General features: G+C 45.0%; 2 protein-coding genes across 2 annotated transcripts; one reads left to right on the top strand and one right to left on the bottom strand.

The window, feature by feature from the left end:
- Nucleotides 1-475: 475 nt before the first annotated feature.
- F5J12DRAFT_782250 (uncharacterized protein) lies at nt 476-1,179 on the bottom strand (the record flags this gene model as incomplete). Its single annotated transcript, XM_051742696.1, has 3 exons — nt 476-578; nt 702-868; nt 1,123-1,179. 3 exons carry the CDS (start codon nt 1,177-1,179, stop codon nt 476-478), a joined length of 327 nt encoding a protein of 108 aa, XP_051600854.1.
- Nucleotides 1,180-19,152: 17,973 nt separating this feature from the next.
- Nucleotides 19,153-19,466, top strand: F5J12DRAFT_891977 (uncharacterized protein; the record flags this gene model as incomplete). The annotated part of the gene is made up of 3 exons (XM_051747532.1): nt 19,153-19,230; nt 19,258-19,263; nt 19,311-19,466. The coding sequence occupies 3 exons, from the start codon at nt 19,153-19,155 to the stop codon at nt 19,464-19,466; spliced, it is 240 nt and encodes a 79-aa protein (XP_051600855.1).
- Between the last annotated feature and the right edge of the window lie 912 nt (nt 19,467-20,378).

Here is a 20,378-nt window from a genome sequence, read left to right on the forward strand (position 1 = left end):
TTCTGTGTCCTTTGTTGTTTTTTCTTGCAACAACACATTGATGACACACATTGTAATGTTCTGTGGTAGAACAGGATAGTCCAAAATCCATGGTTGCCCTGACTGACTAGAGAAAGAGTAGCCTCTGATAGCACCCCCACCACTCATGAATGTCCCCAGTCCACTTTTGAAAGTGAAAGAGCACAAGGCAGTTCATGCAAGAAATGGGGAGTTCAGCACTGTGTTTGCAGTAGGCAGCAGTCTGACAATAACTGAACAGCTCAGAACCTTCACAACACCTCTACATATAACATGCTTACTTCACAGTTTATAATGCTCCATGGTGGAACAGGATATTGATATTTTATTACACTATTTATTTATCATGTTCTGTGGTACAGTTGTGGACAGACAAACACAATGATTTTGATTCTGGATTCCCATGACTTTTTTGGGGCAACTAACACTTGATTCAGATGCTACAGGTGAAAATACATCAAAAAACAGTGGTCCAAAGTTTTTCCCATGACTTTTTAGGGTGGCCAAAATTTTGGTTAGATTGAATGTGGTACTTGGGGTGTGGTAACATGTTATTGACCCTATATAAGGTAGGATTAAGAACCACTTCAATGAACATCATGGCTTTCTGTGAGAGCTGATGGACATCAGGACCCTTGTATTCCTTGGGGCATCTGAGTGACTGCTTTCATTGGGCAGCACACTTTGCTTCTCTCAGAGGTAACCAAGTCTCACCAAGATGGTCATCACCAGCACTAATGGCAAGGTTGACCAACTGAGCACAGAGATCAGCCTCACCAACACCCATGACTTGGAATGTGGCATCATCATGTTCAAGCTCATCCTCTGACTCACTCTCACTGGCTGTAAACTTCAAACTGTCAAGTACATTGGTGCATTTCCACTCCAGTTCTTCATCTTCTGCTCAGGGCTGGGAGCATGAAATCATGTCCTCATGCATTTGCTTGTGTACTGATCCTTGTCAGATTTGGGTGTATCAGGGAACAATACATTGCCTGTTTCAACAACAGCTGAGCTCTGGTTATGCAGACCAGCCATGTTGCATGTTACAGTGGGCTTTCAAGGGCATTCCTGTGTCAAAGAGCAATTCACATGACCACAAACCTCAGACTTGCTCAATTTTTTCTGCTCCTCACTAGTGTGACAGCTGTACCCTGACATTGCAATCATACTGTACTAGGCTAATGCCACTTATTCTGCTTTTTCCAGGATTTGTATGGATTCTTTTGGGGGCTAGCCACATTTTTGGGTCAAAATTTCAAAAACTTAGTATAACAAAAATTGGCTCATGCAGATTGCATTGTTATGTCCTAAATATGCCTAGTATACATTTGTAACACCCCTGGAATGTTGTGCCATATTGGAATAATTTGAGTAAAATTGTCATGTTTGTCTGTCCACAACTGTCAAACATGATATTTTGTGCATGACAGACCCACCATGGTCCTCATTGGAAGAACTGGATGAGTCATTTTATCAGTGATACATTGTACTGTTTTATGTGTTTCATCTTTTATTTTAGGATATAATTGTGGAATCTGTAGATGGACCTCAGTATGCTGACAAGCTACTGAGGGACTAAGTGCACAACAGGGCAGGACAGCAAGAGGCCTGATGATGCAGCTAGGGCAGAGATGCTGAAAGATTGGAAAAATAAGTCAAGCACACTAGAAGGGAGTGGTCAGCTTGTCACCTATGAAACAATATCAAAGAGAGACAAACTTGGATTTGTGCACAAGGCAGTCATGCCCACAAATGAACCTAAACAGCTCAGAACCTTCACAACACCTCTACATATAACATGCCTACTTCACAGTTATTCTGTGGTAGAACAGGATATTTTAATACATTATTTATTTATTGTGCCTTCTGGGAGATAAGATACTGTAATTTGACCTAGAACATTTGGCATGCTCTCAGTACCATGTTCTTGTACATAAAAATTGTAGTTTAGCATGTCATGTTTTTAGAGAAAACATTGAACTGCTGTTCTTTTTTTTTTTTTTTTCCAGGTGAACATTGAAAGACTTGGCCAAATGTTTTTATAATTATCACATACAAAACATATATCATTTACTTTTGATGTTCTATGTAACATTACATGTTCTTCAATGATCAGTGTGTTTAAATCATTTTGTGGTAAAGTATTTGATTAATGTATTGCATAACATGTAGAAAACAGTACTAATAATTTTTTTGATGATTGTTTTTGGTTTTTGGTGGTAGGTCATGGTAATTGTTTTTTACCAATAAAACATTGGTAATCCACTGTGTCATGTTTTCTGTCAGAAAAACCATTCAAAATTCAACATTATTGCGACTTGTTTCAACAGAGAACATGAGATAAAACAAAGTATCTTTTCAAAGATTTTTTTCCCTATGTTTGTGCAAAGAAAATTGTAAAATGCTTGCTGTGATTCTTCAACAAGGTAATGCAAATCTGTGGCTGTGGGAGCAGCTTCCAGAAGTGTTTGCCAGACCTTGGCTTCTTTGAGGTCAGCATAGTGGACTGCAGCTCTGATCTTGCCACAGTCATCAAGAGCAGCAAGAGTGCTGAGCAAGTCAATGTCTTCAAGGTAGTGCAGAAGCTGCATAGGGGAATCTCTGCTAAACCTAGGTGAGTTCTGTGTACTGCAGAATGGCATCTGAAATTGGGGGTTAGCCATTGGTGGGTTCACTTGTGGCAGTGGTGCTGGATTGGTAATGGGAGGAGTGGGTATTGGCTACAGATGCATAGCAGGTGGTATCATGCATAAGTGAACTGGTGGAAGTGTTGGAGGGTTACTAATTGGCTGATGGGTGGTCTGCAACTGACAAGTGGCCATGGCAGTGTGGCAGATGTAGCTGGGATTCTGGGTATAGATTCAGAGGCATCAAAGAGATGGGAAAAAGAGGGCATTGGTGATGATGAATCAGATAATGTGATGGGTGTTAAAGGTGAAGGTGGTGTAGGAAAAGTCCAAGTAGCTGTATAATACAAGCTAGTGTCATATCCATGAATCTTGGACTCAATCCTGGTCCAGTCCACACCCCTGGCCCCTATCTCTGGTCAAGCCCAGTCCTAGTCCAGCCTAGAAAACCTAACTCTGGCCCTGAGAAACCCAACTTCAGCCTAAATAACTCAAGTCCAGTGTTTTACCCCTATCTCCAGTCCACTCTGGCCTCCCAGCCTTGCACTGCTCCACCCTGGTCCTCCCAGGTCCATGTCCAGGTCACCCAGGCATAACTCCAGTCTGTTCTTCTATGCTTGTGCTATATTTAGTCTAGTCCTTTTGTCTGACCTTTGCTTACTGTACAAAATCTGTTCTGACTCCAGTTATGCCAGTCACCCAGACTTAGACTATTAGTCTTGGCACAGCCCCCATGGCTGTCCATACCTTGCTAATCATCTTGCTAATAGCTTATTCACAAGTCTGGCTTCATGTTCTTTAATCCTGCTAAGTGTGGGTTTAGCCTCAGGTGACTGGGCTTCAAGACTGGGTGACAGGGGCCAAGTCTGGCTGACTAGAGTCAAGGCCAGGAGACAGGGGCCAAGTCCAGTTGGACCAGAGTTAAGGCTGGGAGTGTGGGAAAGTGACCAGTCTTGGAGTGCACACAGGGGGAAGCCAGTCCAGGGCTGGATCTACCTCCCTTGGTCTCAGCTTATGTGCTGTACCCTTATGCAAGCTGGGGAGAGGTCCAGGACAGGGGCTTGGGATAGCTTAAGGCTTGGCCTTAGCTATAGAATAGACTTGAGGGGTATTACAGACTTTAGGGCAATACTAAGTTGATATTCTGAGTGAGGTTCTATGAAGTATGTACAGAGGTTAAATACATGAGGCTGGTCTGGAGTAACAAACATAGAGCTGGACTTGTTGATAAGCTATTAGAAAGATTATTAGCAAGAGAGGATAGACACAGAGGCTGTGCTGAGACTAATAGTCAAAGTCTGGGTGACTGGTGTAACTGGAGCCAGACACAGGTTTTGTACAGTAAGCAAAGATCAGCAAAGGGGACTAGACTAAATATAGTACAAACAATGGAAAACAGACCAGAGTTATGTCCAGGTGACCTGGACATGGACCTGGGAGGACTGGGGTGGAGCAGCACAAGCCCAGGAGGCCAGAGAGTTGTGTTTTCTAGGCTGGACTAGGACTGGACTTGACCAGAGTTAGGGGCTAGGGGTTTGGACTGGACTGGGATTGAGTCCAAGAGTCATGGATATGACAACTCCAGACTGGCCTCACATATTTAACCCATGTACATACTTTGTAGCACTCCAGTTAGAATATCAACTTAGTATTACCCTGAACTCAGTACTACTCTCCAAGTCTACTCTATAGCTAAGGCTGAGCCTTAGGCTATCCCCAGCCCCTGTCCCGGACCTCTCCCCAGCTTGCATAAGGGTACAGCACATAAGCTGAGACCAAGGGAGGTAGATCCAACCCCAGACTGGCTTTCCCCTGTATGTGCTCCAAGACCAGTCAGTTTCCCACACTACCAGCCTTGTTCCCACACTCCCAGTCTTAAGTCTGGACCTCCAGACTTAACCCCTGACCTCCTGGTGTTGACTCTGGTCCAACCAGACTTGGCCCCTGTCTCCCAGCCTTGACTCTAGTCAACTGGACTTAGCCCCTGTCGCCTAGTCTTAAAGCCTGGTCACCTGAGGGTAAACCTGTACTTAACAGCAAGATGGCTCAGGTAACAACAATAAAATGAAGGGAACAAATTGCTTTTCCCAAGGGATTCTGGACTGTTGAAACTAGGAGGTGGGACTCAGTGCTTGGTAGCAATAGTGTTTCATGGTGTGCATGGTGTAGGGAATGAGATTGAATTCCCTATGGGAAGTTGTCTTGGTCAGGAGATAGGGGTTGGGGGACTTGTTTTATTTCTTGCTTTTGTTTTCATGTTTGTACCATTGGACTTTGTGGCGAGCAGCCACATTGCTGACTAAGCACATGCACTGTGTTCACACAAGTTCAGTTTACCATACAACCAATTCATGTCAGAGGCCCTGAGCAGCAGGGTGGTTCAGTCTCGCATTTTGGCAAGTTTTTGAGGTCAATTATATTACTTTTGGGAGTACCCAAAGGGCCAGGAGGACTGGAAAGAGGTTTAGAATAGCAGCCACAACTAGAGCTAAGTCTACATTCTAGTTCGCATTTTTACACTTTTCACTACACTTCTTTTCTCCAGTGAGAACCTCCCTCTTGGGTCAAGTGCATACTCATCCATCACTGATATTTACTATTTCTAGGATTATCTAATACCTATTCCTACATCTGGAGCCCACCACAAGGGGGGTTCTGTTCATTTTTGGGAAAGAAGCCACCTCTTTATCACTGCATGAAATTTTTGCTGGATTAAGTTGGACAAGCTAAGTACTCAGAATCTCAATTCTAGTTACAGTCTACACTCAGGAACTCCAGAATTTTCAGAATTATTTTTTGAGCAGTAAATGTTGAGTGAGCAATGAAGTCAAAGATCCCTTGAGTTGAGGAGCAAATCCAAAGGGAAATTAATAGTCAAATTTTTGCGAAGAAGCCATGAGAATGCACCAGAAGAACTCGAGGGAATGACATCGAGGCATTCAAGGGATGCACCATGGTTCTTGGGACAAGCATCTGACCTTTTTAGGTATTTTGAAGGGGTTCGAAGTCTTTGCAAGTGTAAGAAATGCTTCAATGACCAAGAGTGGGCCAAATGGGCTTGCTGGTATGCAGGTGGTGAAGTCCCTGACTCATGGTATGATTTTGTCAAGGATCAGTTGAATTGGCCCAAATTTGTGGTGGCCATCATGCATTTGTATCCTGGGTCCCAGAAATTGGATCAACAGCAATCAAGGAGCAACCTTTACAGCCTTGTTAACAGTCAAGCAAGCAGAGAAATTTGTACAGTGGAGGAACTGACAAACTACAGGCTTCAAGGCAGCTCGAGGTTGATGAACTCAAAGACAACAGTTGTGGCTACAAGACTGCTACAGAAAGGATTTTGCTCAGAGCAAGCTTGGACAGCCACAGAACAATACATTCAACCATGAAGTGACCAGGAATTGAGTTTAGACAAGCAAGAACTACCTATGAAGTGTTTTCCATTTACAGCTACACATGACTCACTGACAACCAATATGCAGGGATCTATGGAATTATCAGGGTACATAGAATGTGAGAAAGTGCCAAAGTCAGTTTTGACAAGTCATGCACAGCCACCAAGCCCACCCAAGAAGGCAAATAATGATGACCAAAGCCCAGGCAGGCTCATCAAAGCAGCAGCAATGACCCATTTTGAGACAAAAGTGTTTTCTTTGAGTGCAAATGAACTACTGACTACCAAGTTACAGGAAGCAGTGAAACTCCAGCAAGTCAAACCAGTGTTTGTGGAAGAACCACTCATAATGAAGGTCCCAATTGAATTCAAGGTGAATGACAACACTCAAAGGGTGTTCACATCAAGTTTCTCTGATGGCTACTGGTGTGTTGCTAGAGGAGTCCTATCTAAGAGGTCAAGGCAATGAAAGAAGCAGCCTTGGAGTTCCAGCAGTCAGCATCAGTTAACTGATGACCTGTTCATATCAAAGATTCCACTCAAATTTGAAGCAGAAAGCCTCAAAGCATATGTGAAGCCCACAAGAGTCAAAGTCAAAGCGCTTGAAACACTCTCAGGCAGTCTCAAGGCAAAAAGGTTGGCATATGAAGAGATCACTGACTCACACAGCATGCCACAGTGCATGAATCATACCAAGTCAAAGGTTATTGCAAGGAGGATCAAGATCAAGGAGCCATCAAGGCTCATCACACAAAAGAAACCACTGAAAGAGTTTTTACAGGTTGAAGTGTTGAGGCACACAGCAAGAATAGACACCCTCACACTCAAAATATTCTGCAGCCACACAGTGTTGGCAATAGATATTTTATTTGAGGATTCATTGAGAGTATCAATGCATGCACTTGGTATTAGGACCTGTACAGAAAGTCCTGCAGTGTTGACTAAGTGGAGTCACATGACTGTTGCATGTCAAGGCCATGTGTTGTGGGGAGCAGGTAGCTGCTACCTAGTATGGGCTCCAGCCTAGGGATAGGTGATCTGAAGTGGTGAGTTCAACCCAAGGGGAGTCACTCTAGCTGTAGGAAGGGGTAGGGAGTGGATGTAACTGAGTCGTGCACATTGCTCAACCTGTAAATGAAAAGTGTGATGGATTAGGGAGTGCACAGGCCTTGAGCCTGCCCAGAAATTTGTTGGAATTATGCCTGTGACTCAGTGCCAGGCAGGGGAAGTGGTAGGGGTCATGTCAATGTTGTTACTCTGCTTCCTCTCTCTGTCTCTAACTTGGGGGCTTCAAAGTTGTTATTTCCCTGTTGACACGGACTGGTATAAGTGTAGCTACATGCTGAGTATGTAACTACTAAGTAAGCGATGTCAAAGGTGAAAAGGTCAACAAGAGATGATGGGAATTAGGTGAGGTCAACATAATGATGGCCATGAGGCCAGAATAGTGTTGGTAATCAAAAGAGTGACTAAATGTAAATGAAGTGAAAGTGATCTGAACAGAAGTGAACAAGAAGAGAATGAGAGCAACAGCAAAGTACTTACAAAACCGATGGTGTGGACATGAAGAGTGCCAGTGAGCAAGTATAGGCAGCTGGACACCTGTCACAAGCGTTGGACTTTATCACAATGACTAGGGAGAGTGTCAGAAGGCAATGCGACTATGGGGGAAGCAAGTCGACAGAGGAGGACATAGAACTGGGTGACCTGGAGCACAGAGGGTGTCAAAGTTGCTTGAGAGGGGTGGCATTTGTGCCACTTTTGTTGCAAGCCCTATAGCCACTCAGTAGACCTCCTATTGACACTATACATACACTTCTAGTGTAGGGAGATCCCTCTCCCCACAGTGTGCACAAGTAATACTACATACTGACAACTCTAGAGTTATAGACCAACTATGCAAGATCTCTGCAATCACAGGATATGAAGATTGGGTGAACAATGTGCCATGTGGAGACTACCACATGTACAAGCAATGGTGGCAACAACAAGGGCAACAGTGTCAGTGGATAGTGCAATAGTGATGACAATGGCAACTAGGCTTAGTGAAGATCAATGGCCAGGTGAGATCAGATATGCCATTCAGTGGGAATGGCACGAGATGAGTGTGGATGCTGGGCTCAATGGCCCAAGGGTCTGTTTTGATTCCTGGATGCATTACCTACATCTACTCTATTCTAGGGAAAACAGATGTATGAGATGACATGTGAGTGACATCCAAGCAGCTGTGATTCAAGGAACTACAATGATCTACCAGGAAAGACAGTAGACCATCAAGGGGAAGCTACATGACAAGATATGATGGTGCTACTATGAATGGGGCAAGCAGTCAGGGAAAGCTGAAGGCACAAAGGTGGTTTTGTCCTTTTCATTCAGTACAGAAACTATGCTTGAGGTGATCATATACAGACAAATGATGATGACAATGGCAAGGACATGAGCAACAATGGCAGCAACTCAATCAACAGCAATGGCAATGACTACAGTGACAACAACAACAACAACAACAACTTTACTAAGTGCAGATCAACAGCCAGGTGAGATTGAATATGCCATTGTCACACACCAAAGGTGTTTGGTGAGGTGGACATGGATATAGCTGATGAATGGAGATGAAGACTGTAGCCCTCATTCATAGAACAACTCCTAGGAACATTGGCAGTCATCCTTCACACAAGAACAAGTCACCAATGCCAAAGAAAAAGAAGGAAGCAAGTTAAGTGCCAGTAAAAACTCTTAAGCACCCATGTACAGCATTCCAGTTTTTGATGTATCTCCACCATCTCTGCAGATACTGACACCATTCCCACACTCACTTGTAGTGCTCAGCCATGCAATCCTACCTTCCAAAATTGGAAAGGATCTGTGCACTCCACACATTTCTACAGCACTCCCTCCAAAAGATGCTCATTTTGCTAATTCTTCTGATATGGCCACCTCCACATCAATCATTTCACTTGTCCCCTTTGCTAGGGACCATGGCTATGTATATCTACCAGGAGTTCCTACCAGCTTCCATCCTGAAGCATCCTGGTACATCCCACCCTTGTCTGCAATAAAAGGTTCTACCATCTAGGTACCACATAGCCACACCACCACTCACTTTCATTGTCTTTTGTGTTGGTTTTGGTTGGTTTTCACCACTGAACCACACTTTGACTCACAATGGGCCCATCCATATGTTGTGACAATATAAATAATACTACTGAAGGGCCTGTCCATATGTTGTAATGCTATACATGAGATTACTGACAGACCTGTCTTTATGTTTCATCAGAGGTACATCTTACTGTGGATGGGCCCATCCATATGTTGTGACAATATAAATAATACTACTGAAGGGCCTGACCTTATGCTGTGACTCTATTACATGATATTAGTGACAGGCCCATCTTTATGTTTCAACAGCAGTACATCTTACTATGAACAGGCCCATCCATATGTTGTGACATTATGAAATGACATTACTGATGGGCCTGTCTTTATGTTGTGACAGGGGTACAGCTTATTATGAACAGGCCCATCCATACATTGCAACACCATAAATGATATTACTCCCAGGCCCATCTATATGTTGCCAACTTTGTATTCTAATCATAGATGGGCCCATCCTTATGTTGTGACCCTCTCCATGATATGATAGGTGGGCCCACCTTGATGTTGCAACAGGGGTGTAACCTACCAGGACAGGCCTGTCCATGTCTTACAGTAGCTCAGGATACTTAATAGGTCACAGGCCCATCTAAAGGTTTCAACATCCTTACCCACCATGGGCCCTTCCATATGTTGTGGTAATGCACTTCTGGGCCCATACATATGTTGCTCTCACTTTAGTCCCTCAGGCCTGCCCAAGTGTACCAGCTAATCCATTTAGGTGGGCCCATCTTGGGGTCTATATAAGTGTTGGTGTTTTGGTGCACAGGTTGCCCATGTGTTGTGACTAAGTGTGACTACACTATGTGGTTCAGCAGGGTCAATTGGTACATGATATCATGTGTTAACATGTGTGATGAAAATTAATAAACAATGGGCCATGAAGAACTCAGCAACAGAGGGCATAGAGTCAGGAATGGCAGTGATGGAACCAGCATGACCCATGCCACTGCTGGAGGCCCATCTGTCCATGAGGTGACTGATGATGTTCACCTTATGCATGCCAGAGACTTAGAATTGCAGGCATTCAAAGTGGAAGTACAGCTGTCCCCCCTACCATTCACAGTTTTTGCTGCCCCCATGATCACACAATTTATCATATTGTTCTGCATTTCTTTGATCATTTGGTTACTCCGGCTCAGTGTATGGTACCTGTGACATCTTGCAGGCAACTGGTTTTGACTAACAATCATACACTCTACAAATGTAGAACTACTGCTGCCATTGTTTCCACTTGTTTGAACCTTCAATCATGCAGTAACCACTGTGCACCCTATGAACATAGGACTGTTGCTGCCATCATCTCTGTTCCTGACACCCTTCTCACCATGGACTCCACATTGCTTGAGCACCCCCCCACAGCCCTCATTTTTCTCAAGAAGAACTGCCCCAAAACCACTTGAAAGGAGGAAAGACTGGCTGGAAGTGTCTTTGGATTCAGTAAGTTGCAGGTTGATGTACTTACACATGAGTTGGTTCACATGCCTTTTCTTTTCAAGATGTGTGTGAGAATGGACAAGATCCCTACTGACAACATGCTGTATGACACCACAGTGTATGCACTACCAGTGGTCTGCCACCATTTGATGGTGAAGGCAATACCATACTTTTTTATACTTCTGTGATTTTACTATACTTCCTGTACTTTTCTGACTTTTTTTAACACTTTGAGTTATTTATATTGTTTGAAATGTCCAGTGAGACTCAAATGTTACAAAAGAAGTCCAAAATAGCACGAAATAGTGTGAATAGGATTTTATCAATTTGCTGATGTTGTCTCCACTGCCAGAGCAAAGTGAGGCACCTCTTGTTTTGCTGATCCTCATCAGGAAGCAAAAAAATGGTTTAAACCTGTCACTGACTGGTTGTGACTGTGATTCCATCATTCCCCATCTCTCTGATGCTATTTGCCCTGTTCATCTATGTTGACTCATTCATGCCTACTGTCTACAGTATAAAAGGGCTTGTAAAACATAGATTATAGGGACTCCCTTTCCCTACATTGAATACAGACCCAGATGTCTGGATAACCCTGTAGTGTGTCTAGTGAAGTTCTTCTGTGCCTACATTGCAAGTCCCAAACTTTGCATTGGAGTCACAATGAGTTGTGGTGTCTGTCACACTGGTGACCAGACAGTGCTTGGGGGGCTGTTCAGCATGCAGTCCCCAGCATGAATGGTTTCCATGCATATGGAGGACCTCATTGGGGTTTTTACAGCAGGTTCCAAATTGATAGACCAGAATTGACCAACATATACATGACCACTTTTGTTTAGTTTTGAAATGTAGCCAAATAATGACATTAGATCATGTGTCCACAATTACCAAAAATGAACCAATGTAGGGAACCCACATTCCCTGGATGCATAAACCCCTATCATCTACCATTCCACAACTATCATTACATTCCTGGACCTCTCACATCCATCATTGTTCATGTGCTACCTTCCCACACCCTCACTCCCAATGCTATACCCACAGCTGCTGTGCTCAGGTCGCTTCTTTTCCCTTGGACTCTTTCTTTTACCACAGTCTCTATTCCTTTTGCACAAGTAGTATACCCTTGGCCCCTGTTCAGCCTGTCTTGTGTGTACATGCTGTCACATGGTTTTCTTTTACTAGTACCCTGTCTTACTTAGGTTCCAGGTTTGCCCAGACTATAAAGCCCTGTATTTAGGTACAGAATGATACCTTTTGCCACTCAGAAGGTCACCACAAGTTTCTTTTCCACTTTGTCTACACTGCATGTTTCACATACCACAGTGCATGAACTACACACACCACTTGCACCACTCACATCGCCAGTACTACTCCACAGACCACACTGTGCACATCACAAATCACTACTGCTACAAATTGCTGGGTCTCACCTTCTAGTCTCAGCAGTCCAGAATCCCTTGGGACAAGCAATTCATTCCCTTCATTTTGTATTGTTGTTATCTAAGCCATCTGGCTCATATTATACAGCTACTTGGACTTTTCCTACAACTGGAGCCCACTGCGAGGGATTCTGCTGTCACTTCCAGAAGGTCACTCAGGTGCACTGCTGAATGCACCAAACTAGAAAATTTACACCTGCACTTTCACAACCTTAACCTGTCAGAAGACTCTGACCTCTTCTGCCCTGTTTCACCTGTAACACTGGATCATGCACAATTACCCACTGACATTCCAAGGGTATTACCCATGATCACTCCTCCTGATATTTCAGCAGATTGGATATCTGATGTGCTGGATCACCTAGGTCTCACTGCCCCTGACTTTCCTGGTGGCTTTATCCACTCGATTCCCAAAAGACCTGAAACCCCACCATCACCTTTAACACCCATCACATCATCTGATTCATCATCACTGAGGCCCTCTTTTTCCCATCTCTTTGACACCTCTGAATCTATACCCAGAATCCCAGCTCCATCCACCACACTGCCATGACCACTGACTCAGTTGCAGACCACCCATCAGCCAATTAGTAACCTGCCAACACCTCCACCAGTCCACTCACATGCTATACCAACCACTGCAAATCCACAACCAATACCTGTTCCACCCATTACCAATCCAGCACTGCCACCACAGGTTAACCAACCAATGGCTAATCCTCAGTTTCAGATGCCACTCTGTAGTACACAAAACTCACCTAAATTTAGCAGAGATTCCCCCATGCAGCTTCTGCACTACCCCAAAGACATTGACTTCCTCAGTACTCTTGCTGCTCTTGATGACCATGGCAAGATCAGAGCTGCAATCCACTATGCTGACCTCAAAGAAGCCAACATCTGGCAAACACTTCTGGAAGCTGTACCCATTGCCAACAACTGGGATGCCTTTGTAGTCACTGTTAAGGGCTTGTACCCTGGCTGTGAAGGTGACAACCACTACTTGCCACACAGACTTGCAGTACCTTGTTGAAGAATACCAGTCCAAGCCTATGCAAAACCAGGACAACCTAGGAGAATACCAGCAGAAATTCACTAAGATTTCTGCCCTCCTCATTAAAACTAAAAAGCTAGCAGAGACAGAACAGGACTCCACACTCCTTAACAGCTTCCTGAGGGCCATCACAGATTGTATTCATCATCAACTCTCCATAGTCCACACCAACCTCCACCCAGATGACCCATACCCACTTGCAGAAGTTGTCAAAGCTGCCAAGTTTCTTCTGACAGGATCCACTCTCTGTAGTGCACTACCAACATTGTCTGCCATGGCCATGCCAGCTGCACCTCCCATGTCAGCTTACATGCTGCAAGTGCCACCTGCTGGCACTGTCATTAAACAAGAATACAACTTCCAAATGCAGACCCAGCTGCAGATTCTGTGCAGACCCCAACCACTGGACAAGGATGTGCATGCTCACTGAAGTTTATATCCACACTGGTAGGATCACAAGGGGTACAGACAACTGACTCTATCTTTCAGACAGAAGCCAAATTCTGTGCTGCCCTGAATGTAACTCACTGAGAGAGGCTGTTGACCACATCATGACTGACAGAGACCAGGCCAGTGGATGCATTGTGACTCCTGCTGCTCCATGCAACACAACCATGCAAGGCATCACTAATCTATTCTGCATTGCTCATCCTGAGGTCAACATGCAGTTGGAGATCCAGCCTTCTGCTTTTTTAAACACTGTCCAAGATGTTGATGAGCCTGTCATGGACTTAGCCAACCCCCAACTTCCAAGCATATGTTGCTCAAGCTTGGGCTACCTACCGAGCAGATAAAGGTCACAAGGGAGCAGTCATTTCCCACAGAAAGAAAGCCCACTTTGATGGGGTCAAGATTACAGCACAACCCATGGCACATCCTGCCAATCCTCCACAAGTCAATCCTCGCACAGGCACTGTCAAAGAGGAAATCATTTCCCCTGGCATTCAAAGTTCATGTGCCACTCACCAGGCATCTGAGCCCTCTGCACCTGCACCAACTGCCACCTCTGTGAAACCATATGTCCCTCTTACTAATCCTGTTCTGGCAGCCACATGCAAGGATCCCACACCCACAGCAGTTGTCCTGTCACAAACACCATACCCAGCAGCTCACAACCAGAACCAGTATCATTACTCATTCCCTCTCGAAGACAAAGCTGCACCCAAACATATTGTGGAGCATGTACTCAAAACCAGCATTGCCTTGCCTGTCAAAGAATTATTCACAGTAGCTCCTGAGTTTTGCAAACAGTTCAGGGACATCACCATGGTGAAATGCATCACCACCAACAAGATTGAGGTAGTTCATAGCAATGATGAAGAGGGGGCACATGTAAATGAACTGACCAGCTGTGACCCTCAATGAACTGTGTGTGAATACAGAGACCACATCATCTGCAGTGATGACAGTTCCATTGTGGCTCACCACACTCTGCTGCTCTGCTGCATCAAAGCCAAGGTCCCCAGGACTGACATTACAATTAACTGCATACTAGATTCCAGTTCAGAAATCATTGCAATGCCTAGGCACATTTGGGAAAAGATTGGGCTGCCATTGTGCAGCAACCATCTCATGACCATGACCTCTGCTAACATGTCTAAAGACACTACTGTAGGCATTCTAGAAGACCTGAAACTCAACTTCAGAGCTGGACCAGTCATGCTCCAGGTTCAAGTAATTGAACACACCAACTTTGACATGCTTCTCAGGCATCCATTCATCTGCCTTATGAGTGCAGTAACAAATGACTATCCTGATGGCAGACAGCAGATCACTCTCTGTGACCCAAATGATGGCCATGAGTATGCTCTGCCCACATGCCCATGGTGTGAGGGCTGTCCATGCTGTAAGTGCAGCAAGCACTGCCATAGTCACCAGAGTATTGTTGAATGGGGTTTTTGAGTATCAATGATCCACCAAACAGTCAGGGAGAGCCTACTAAGACATCCTGTGTCCTATTCAGCCACTACTATCCATTCCTCAGTCCCACAGTCTCATCTCTAGCCTTCACTTCAATGAACTTCCCTTCACCCATGGCACTCATACCATGGAACATACCCACCAGAATACCCTTGCCCACTTTCACTTTCCTCTCTTCCACTCAGACAATACTAAACCCCTCTGCTATAGCCACTTTCAACAGCATTTACCAATTAGATCCTGCAGTTCACACTCTCATTTACAAGCCAGTTTCCAAGAAGGTTTGGACAGTACCTGCCCTGATGGTGGAAGAATACTGCATCATGCACAACCTGCCTGACAATCCACTCACTGGTCTCCAACCACTTCCTACACATCCACCAGACTTTGCTCCAGGTATCCACTTCACTGCTGAATGGGCCACAGAGCTTGACCTTGATCCCACAGATTGGCTTTGGCCAGAAGAACTCAAACTCATGACTTGGCTTGTTTTGGTCCATGAGCCTGCATTCACTTGGGACATTACAGAGCATGGACACCTAGACAAATGCTATTTCCCACCTGTAAAGATCCCCACAATCCTGCACATGCCTTGGGTCCAATGCAATATCCCTATCCTGAGCACAATACATACCCAAGTCATAGACATGATTAAAGATCACATCAAGTCCAGCATGTATGAACCTTCTACAGTGGCTTACCACTCCCACTGGTTCAGCATAGTAAAGAAAGATGGAAAGTCTCTTTGCCTTGTGCATGACTTACAGCCCCTGAATGCAGTGACCATCCATGATGCATCTGTCCCACCCTTTGTAGCACATCTTGTGGAATCCTTCACTGGATATGTGGTGTATGTGATGATGGACCTCTACTCTGGGTATGACCAGTGTGCACTTCACATTGATTCCTGTGACCTCACCACCTTTGGTACTCTGCTCAGACCACATTGGCTTACTACTCTGTTGCAAGGTCATGTGAATGTGGTACAGGTATACCAGGGAGATACTGTGTCCTCCAAAATGAGATCCCACATCATACCTTGCCCTTCATAGATGATGTCCCCATAAAATCTGAGACCACCCACTATCAGTGCACAGACAGTTCCTATGAGACTATCCCAGAAAACCCTGGGATCCAGAAGTTCATCTGGAATCACTGTATAGTCATTAACCACATCCTTCAGCATTTGCAGAACATCAGAGCCACTGTCTCAGCAAAGAAGTTCATCCTAACTGCTCCATCCACCATGATTGTTAGCCACAAGTGCACCTTCAAAGGTCATGTTCCTGAAGAAAGCAAAGTGCAGAAGATCCACAACTGGCCCAAGTGCTGCAACCTGACACAGGTTCACAATTTCCTTGGTGTCTGTGGTGTGCTCTGCATCTTCATCAAAGACTTTGCCAAGATCACATGGCCACTAGTCACACTCACATGGAAAGAGGTACCATTCACATGGGACAAGCCACAATGCACTGCCATGCAATGACTCAAGGACAAAATTGTAAAGTCCCCTGCACTCCAAAGGATTGACTATGAGTGTGGTTGTGAAGTAATTTTAGCAGTTGACACTTCAATACAGCTTGGTGAAGATGGAAAATGATACCCTAGTCCCTTTGGATCCATTACCCTCAATGAAGTGGAAAGCCATTACTCCCAGGCTAAGCTTGAGTTGTATGGCCTCTTCTGCATGGTATGCATATACATCTTCAGTCTCACTAACTTCACTGTGGAGGTAGATGTGAAGTATATTCAGGGCATGATAAATAACCCAGATCTGCAGCCTAACATGACGATCAATTGCTGGATCACTGGCATCCTCCTCTTCTCATTCAAACTCATGCACATTCCTGCAGACAGGCATGCCAGCCCTGATGGCTTGTCCCACCATCCACAGTCAGAACTTGACCCACCTGAGGATGATGACCATGAGGATTGGCTAGACTGTTTTTACTCTTTCTATACAGAAGCTGTCAATGACTGTCCACCTCCTACATCTCTTTCCAATCAAGACCATCATTCCTTACTGCCACCTGCTTACCATCAGGTGAGCCTCCCACCACCTGCATCCTTCTATCTCACCTTCTCTGTAACTGCTGATGCTAATAACCCTTCTGATACCCCTGACAACCCTGCCATTCCATGGTCCACAAAAGCTTGGGCACATGAGGCAAAGATAGAAATGATCTGTGCATTCCTTGCAACCCACAAGCAACCTCCTGACCTTACTGATGTGCAGTACTCATCTTTCTTTAATTCAGCCAGCCACTTCCTCCTAGATGGCAACTTATGGCATAGGGAACTGCATGGACAGCACCAGCTAGTTGTCAATGAGCCCAAGCAGTATTGCCTCATCAAAGAAGCACACAACAACCTCAGACACAAAGGTGTCTTCACCATCTGCACCTGCCTTCTCCTCCACTTTTGGTGGCCTCTGCTTGTCAAGGATGTAAAGTGGTATGTTTGCACTTGTCACAAATGTCAGATCTGCCAGACACAGAAGCTTCATATCCCTCCCACTGTGCCCATGATTGGGGGCCTGTTTCATAAAGCTCACATTGACACAATGCTGATGCCCAAGGCTGGCAGCTACTGGTACATAGTATAGGCTCAATGTATGCTAACCTCATATCCCAAATGGTGCATGTTGCACACAGAAAATAGTACCATGCTCACATCCTTTGTCTTCAAGGACATTCTACACTGCTGGGGTCCACTCACCAAGATTGTCACTGAAAATGGTCCCACATTCATTCAAGCCCTAGATTCCCTAGCTGCACAATATCATATCTGTCACATCCATATCTCTCCTTACAACTCTCAGGCTAACAGCATTGTAGAGCATCACCACTATGATGTGCATGAGGCTATCATGAAGAGCTGTGAGAACAATGACTGCTGCTGGCACACCATTGCACACTCTGTGTTCTGGGCCAAGCAGGTCACCATCTTGAAGTCCACAGGTCTATCCCCCTATTTCATGGTTCATGGTGTCAAACCACTGTTCCCATTCAACCTTGCTGAGGCTACTTTCTGTTTTCCCCTATCCTGCAATGATGCAACACTGCTGACTACCTCAGAACTGATTGCTTGGTGCATGCGCCAGTTACAGAAGCATCAGGATGACCTAGACCAGGTCCACTGTAGGAAAGGTCCAACTAGCCATATAATACAAGCTAGATGGCTTAGATAACAACAATTAAAAATGAAGGGAACAAATTGCTTGTCCCAAGGGATTCTAGACTGCTGAGACTAGAAGGTGAGACCCTGCACTTTGTAGCAGTAGTGATTCATGATGTGTGCAGCATGGTCTGTGGAGTAGTACTGGTGATGCAAGTGGTGTGAGCAGTGTGTGTAGATTGTGCACTGTGGTATGTGAAATGTGCAGTGTAGACAAAGTGAAAAAGAACCTCATGGTGATCTTCTGAGTGCCAAAAGGTATCATTCTGTACCTAAGTACAGGGCTTTATAGTCCAGGCAAACCCAGAACCTAAGTAAGACAAGATACAAGTAGAGGAAGGCCACATGACAGCATGTACATACAAGACAGGCCTGAACAGAGGCCATGGGTATACTACTAATGAAAAGGGAACAGAGACTGTGTTAAAAGAAAGAGTCTGAAGGAAGGGAAGCGATTGAAGCATAGTGGCCACATGTACAGCACTGCACAAGAGGAGCAAGGGTGTAGGAAGGTAGCATGTGAACAATGGTGGATGTGAGTGGCAAGGGGACATAATGGTAGTCATGGAACAGTCAATGATAGGGACATATGCATACAGGGAATGTGGATTCCCTACACCTGCAGGGGACTTAGATGCTGACTGTCCCCAGTCAGCCTTGTGGCATGGAGGATGTAAACAGCTTTGCTGCATGGTGATAGCAAAGGTGTGGTGCTGAGGGTTCAAGAACACCAGAGGATTCTGCATAGTAGTGAAGGAAGCATGGAGCTCAGGAACATGAGAAGACCATTGAATGCCACATATAGGTGTCCAGACCAATGACATAAGTGCCTCATGGCTGCTAAGTATATAACTGTCAGTGTGCAGCTCAAACCTTCACATCAACTTGATTCTTTCCCCCTCATCATCAATCCCCTCTAACACTCTAATCATGTCTGCTGCATCCATGGCCCTGGTTGCTGAGGCCAAGTGCATGCTGGATGATAGGGATGACATATGGGAAGAGAAGGTGATGTGGATGTGCTGATGGGAGCAGAAAACAGTAAGTGCCCAATGCATCTGGGACTCACAGCACTGACTATCTTCCAGGGTGAGGTTGTCCCTATTGTTGAGTGCAGTAGGGAGCTCAATGTTGATACCAAGATAGACATGGCAGACAGACCAGCAATAGTGGATGCAGATGGGGCATATGAACAGTGGGTGGCTGAGGAGGTTGCACAGAACAAGATCGATGAGGACATGTAGATGGGAGAAGCTGCCCTGCAGGATGTCAGGGAGCAGCAAGAAGTGGTGGAGGGATCAATGGCAACTGCGAAGATGTTGCATGTTGAAGTGAGTACTCGCCCAGTGCAGAAGGTGAGAGTACTTGGTGTGTGGCTCAGTAGCATCTAATGCCAAGTGCCATAGTACTCCCAACAGACAGTTGTGGAAAGTGAGGATGAGGCTGAACCAAGGGTCATTGTACCTTCCAGATCAATCCTCCACAAGGAACCCTGTGCACATTGCATGGTGAAGAAGATCATGTGCACTGGACCCATAAGATGAACATGTGATGGCTGCACATGTATGAAGCAGGGTGCATCAGCAAAACACAAAAATGTGTTAGTAACTCATAGCTGCCCATAGTATTTGCACAATTCCATATTAGTCCAAAGCAATGTCAAGCATCCTAGCAACTCATAGTGCCAGAGTAGACTACACCAGACTTGCCCAAAGTAGTGGCCAGCATCCAAGCAACTCATAGCACCTGAGTAAGCCACACCAGTGATACCAGCAATCCAAAGACCAATAGCTACCTAGCATACAAGGGAACAGACACACCTAGCTAATACAGCAACCTAGATTCCCACTGTAGTAGAGAACTTGGTAGATCTAACTTTGTTCCTATGCATGAAGGCAACAACACAGAGACATAACATACAGCATTTTTCAATAAGTACAGGAAAGTAATGGATAGTACTAGTCTAGACGAATGGCAAGCATTCAACTACCAGCATGCTCAATAACTGTGCCTATCAAGATCCAGCATAAGTAAAATAGTGGCCCAAAAGAAAAGAGCAAGCATAGCATACCATTGGACTTGAGAGATGGCTGCAGCTCACTGGCCAGAACACTAACACTGAAAATAGGCTCCTCCAGTCCGCATTTTTTCATTGC

The sequence above is a fragment of the Pisolithus orientalis genome, assembly GCF_024613125.1.
Source record: "Pisolithus orientalis strain OTSU chromosome Unknown F5J12scaffold_11, whole genome shotgun sequence".
Taxonomy (NCBI): Eukaryota; Fungi; Basidiomycota; class Agaricomycetes; order Boletales; family Pisolithaceae; genus Pisolithus; species Pisolithus orientalis.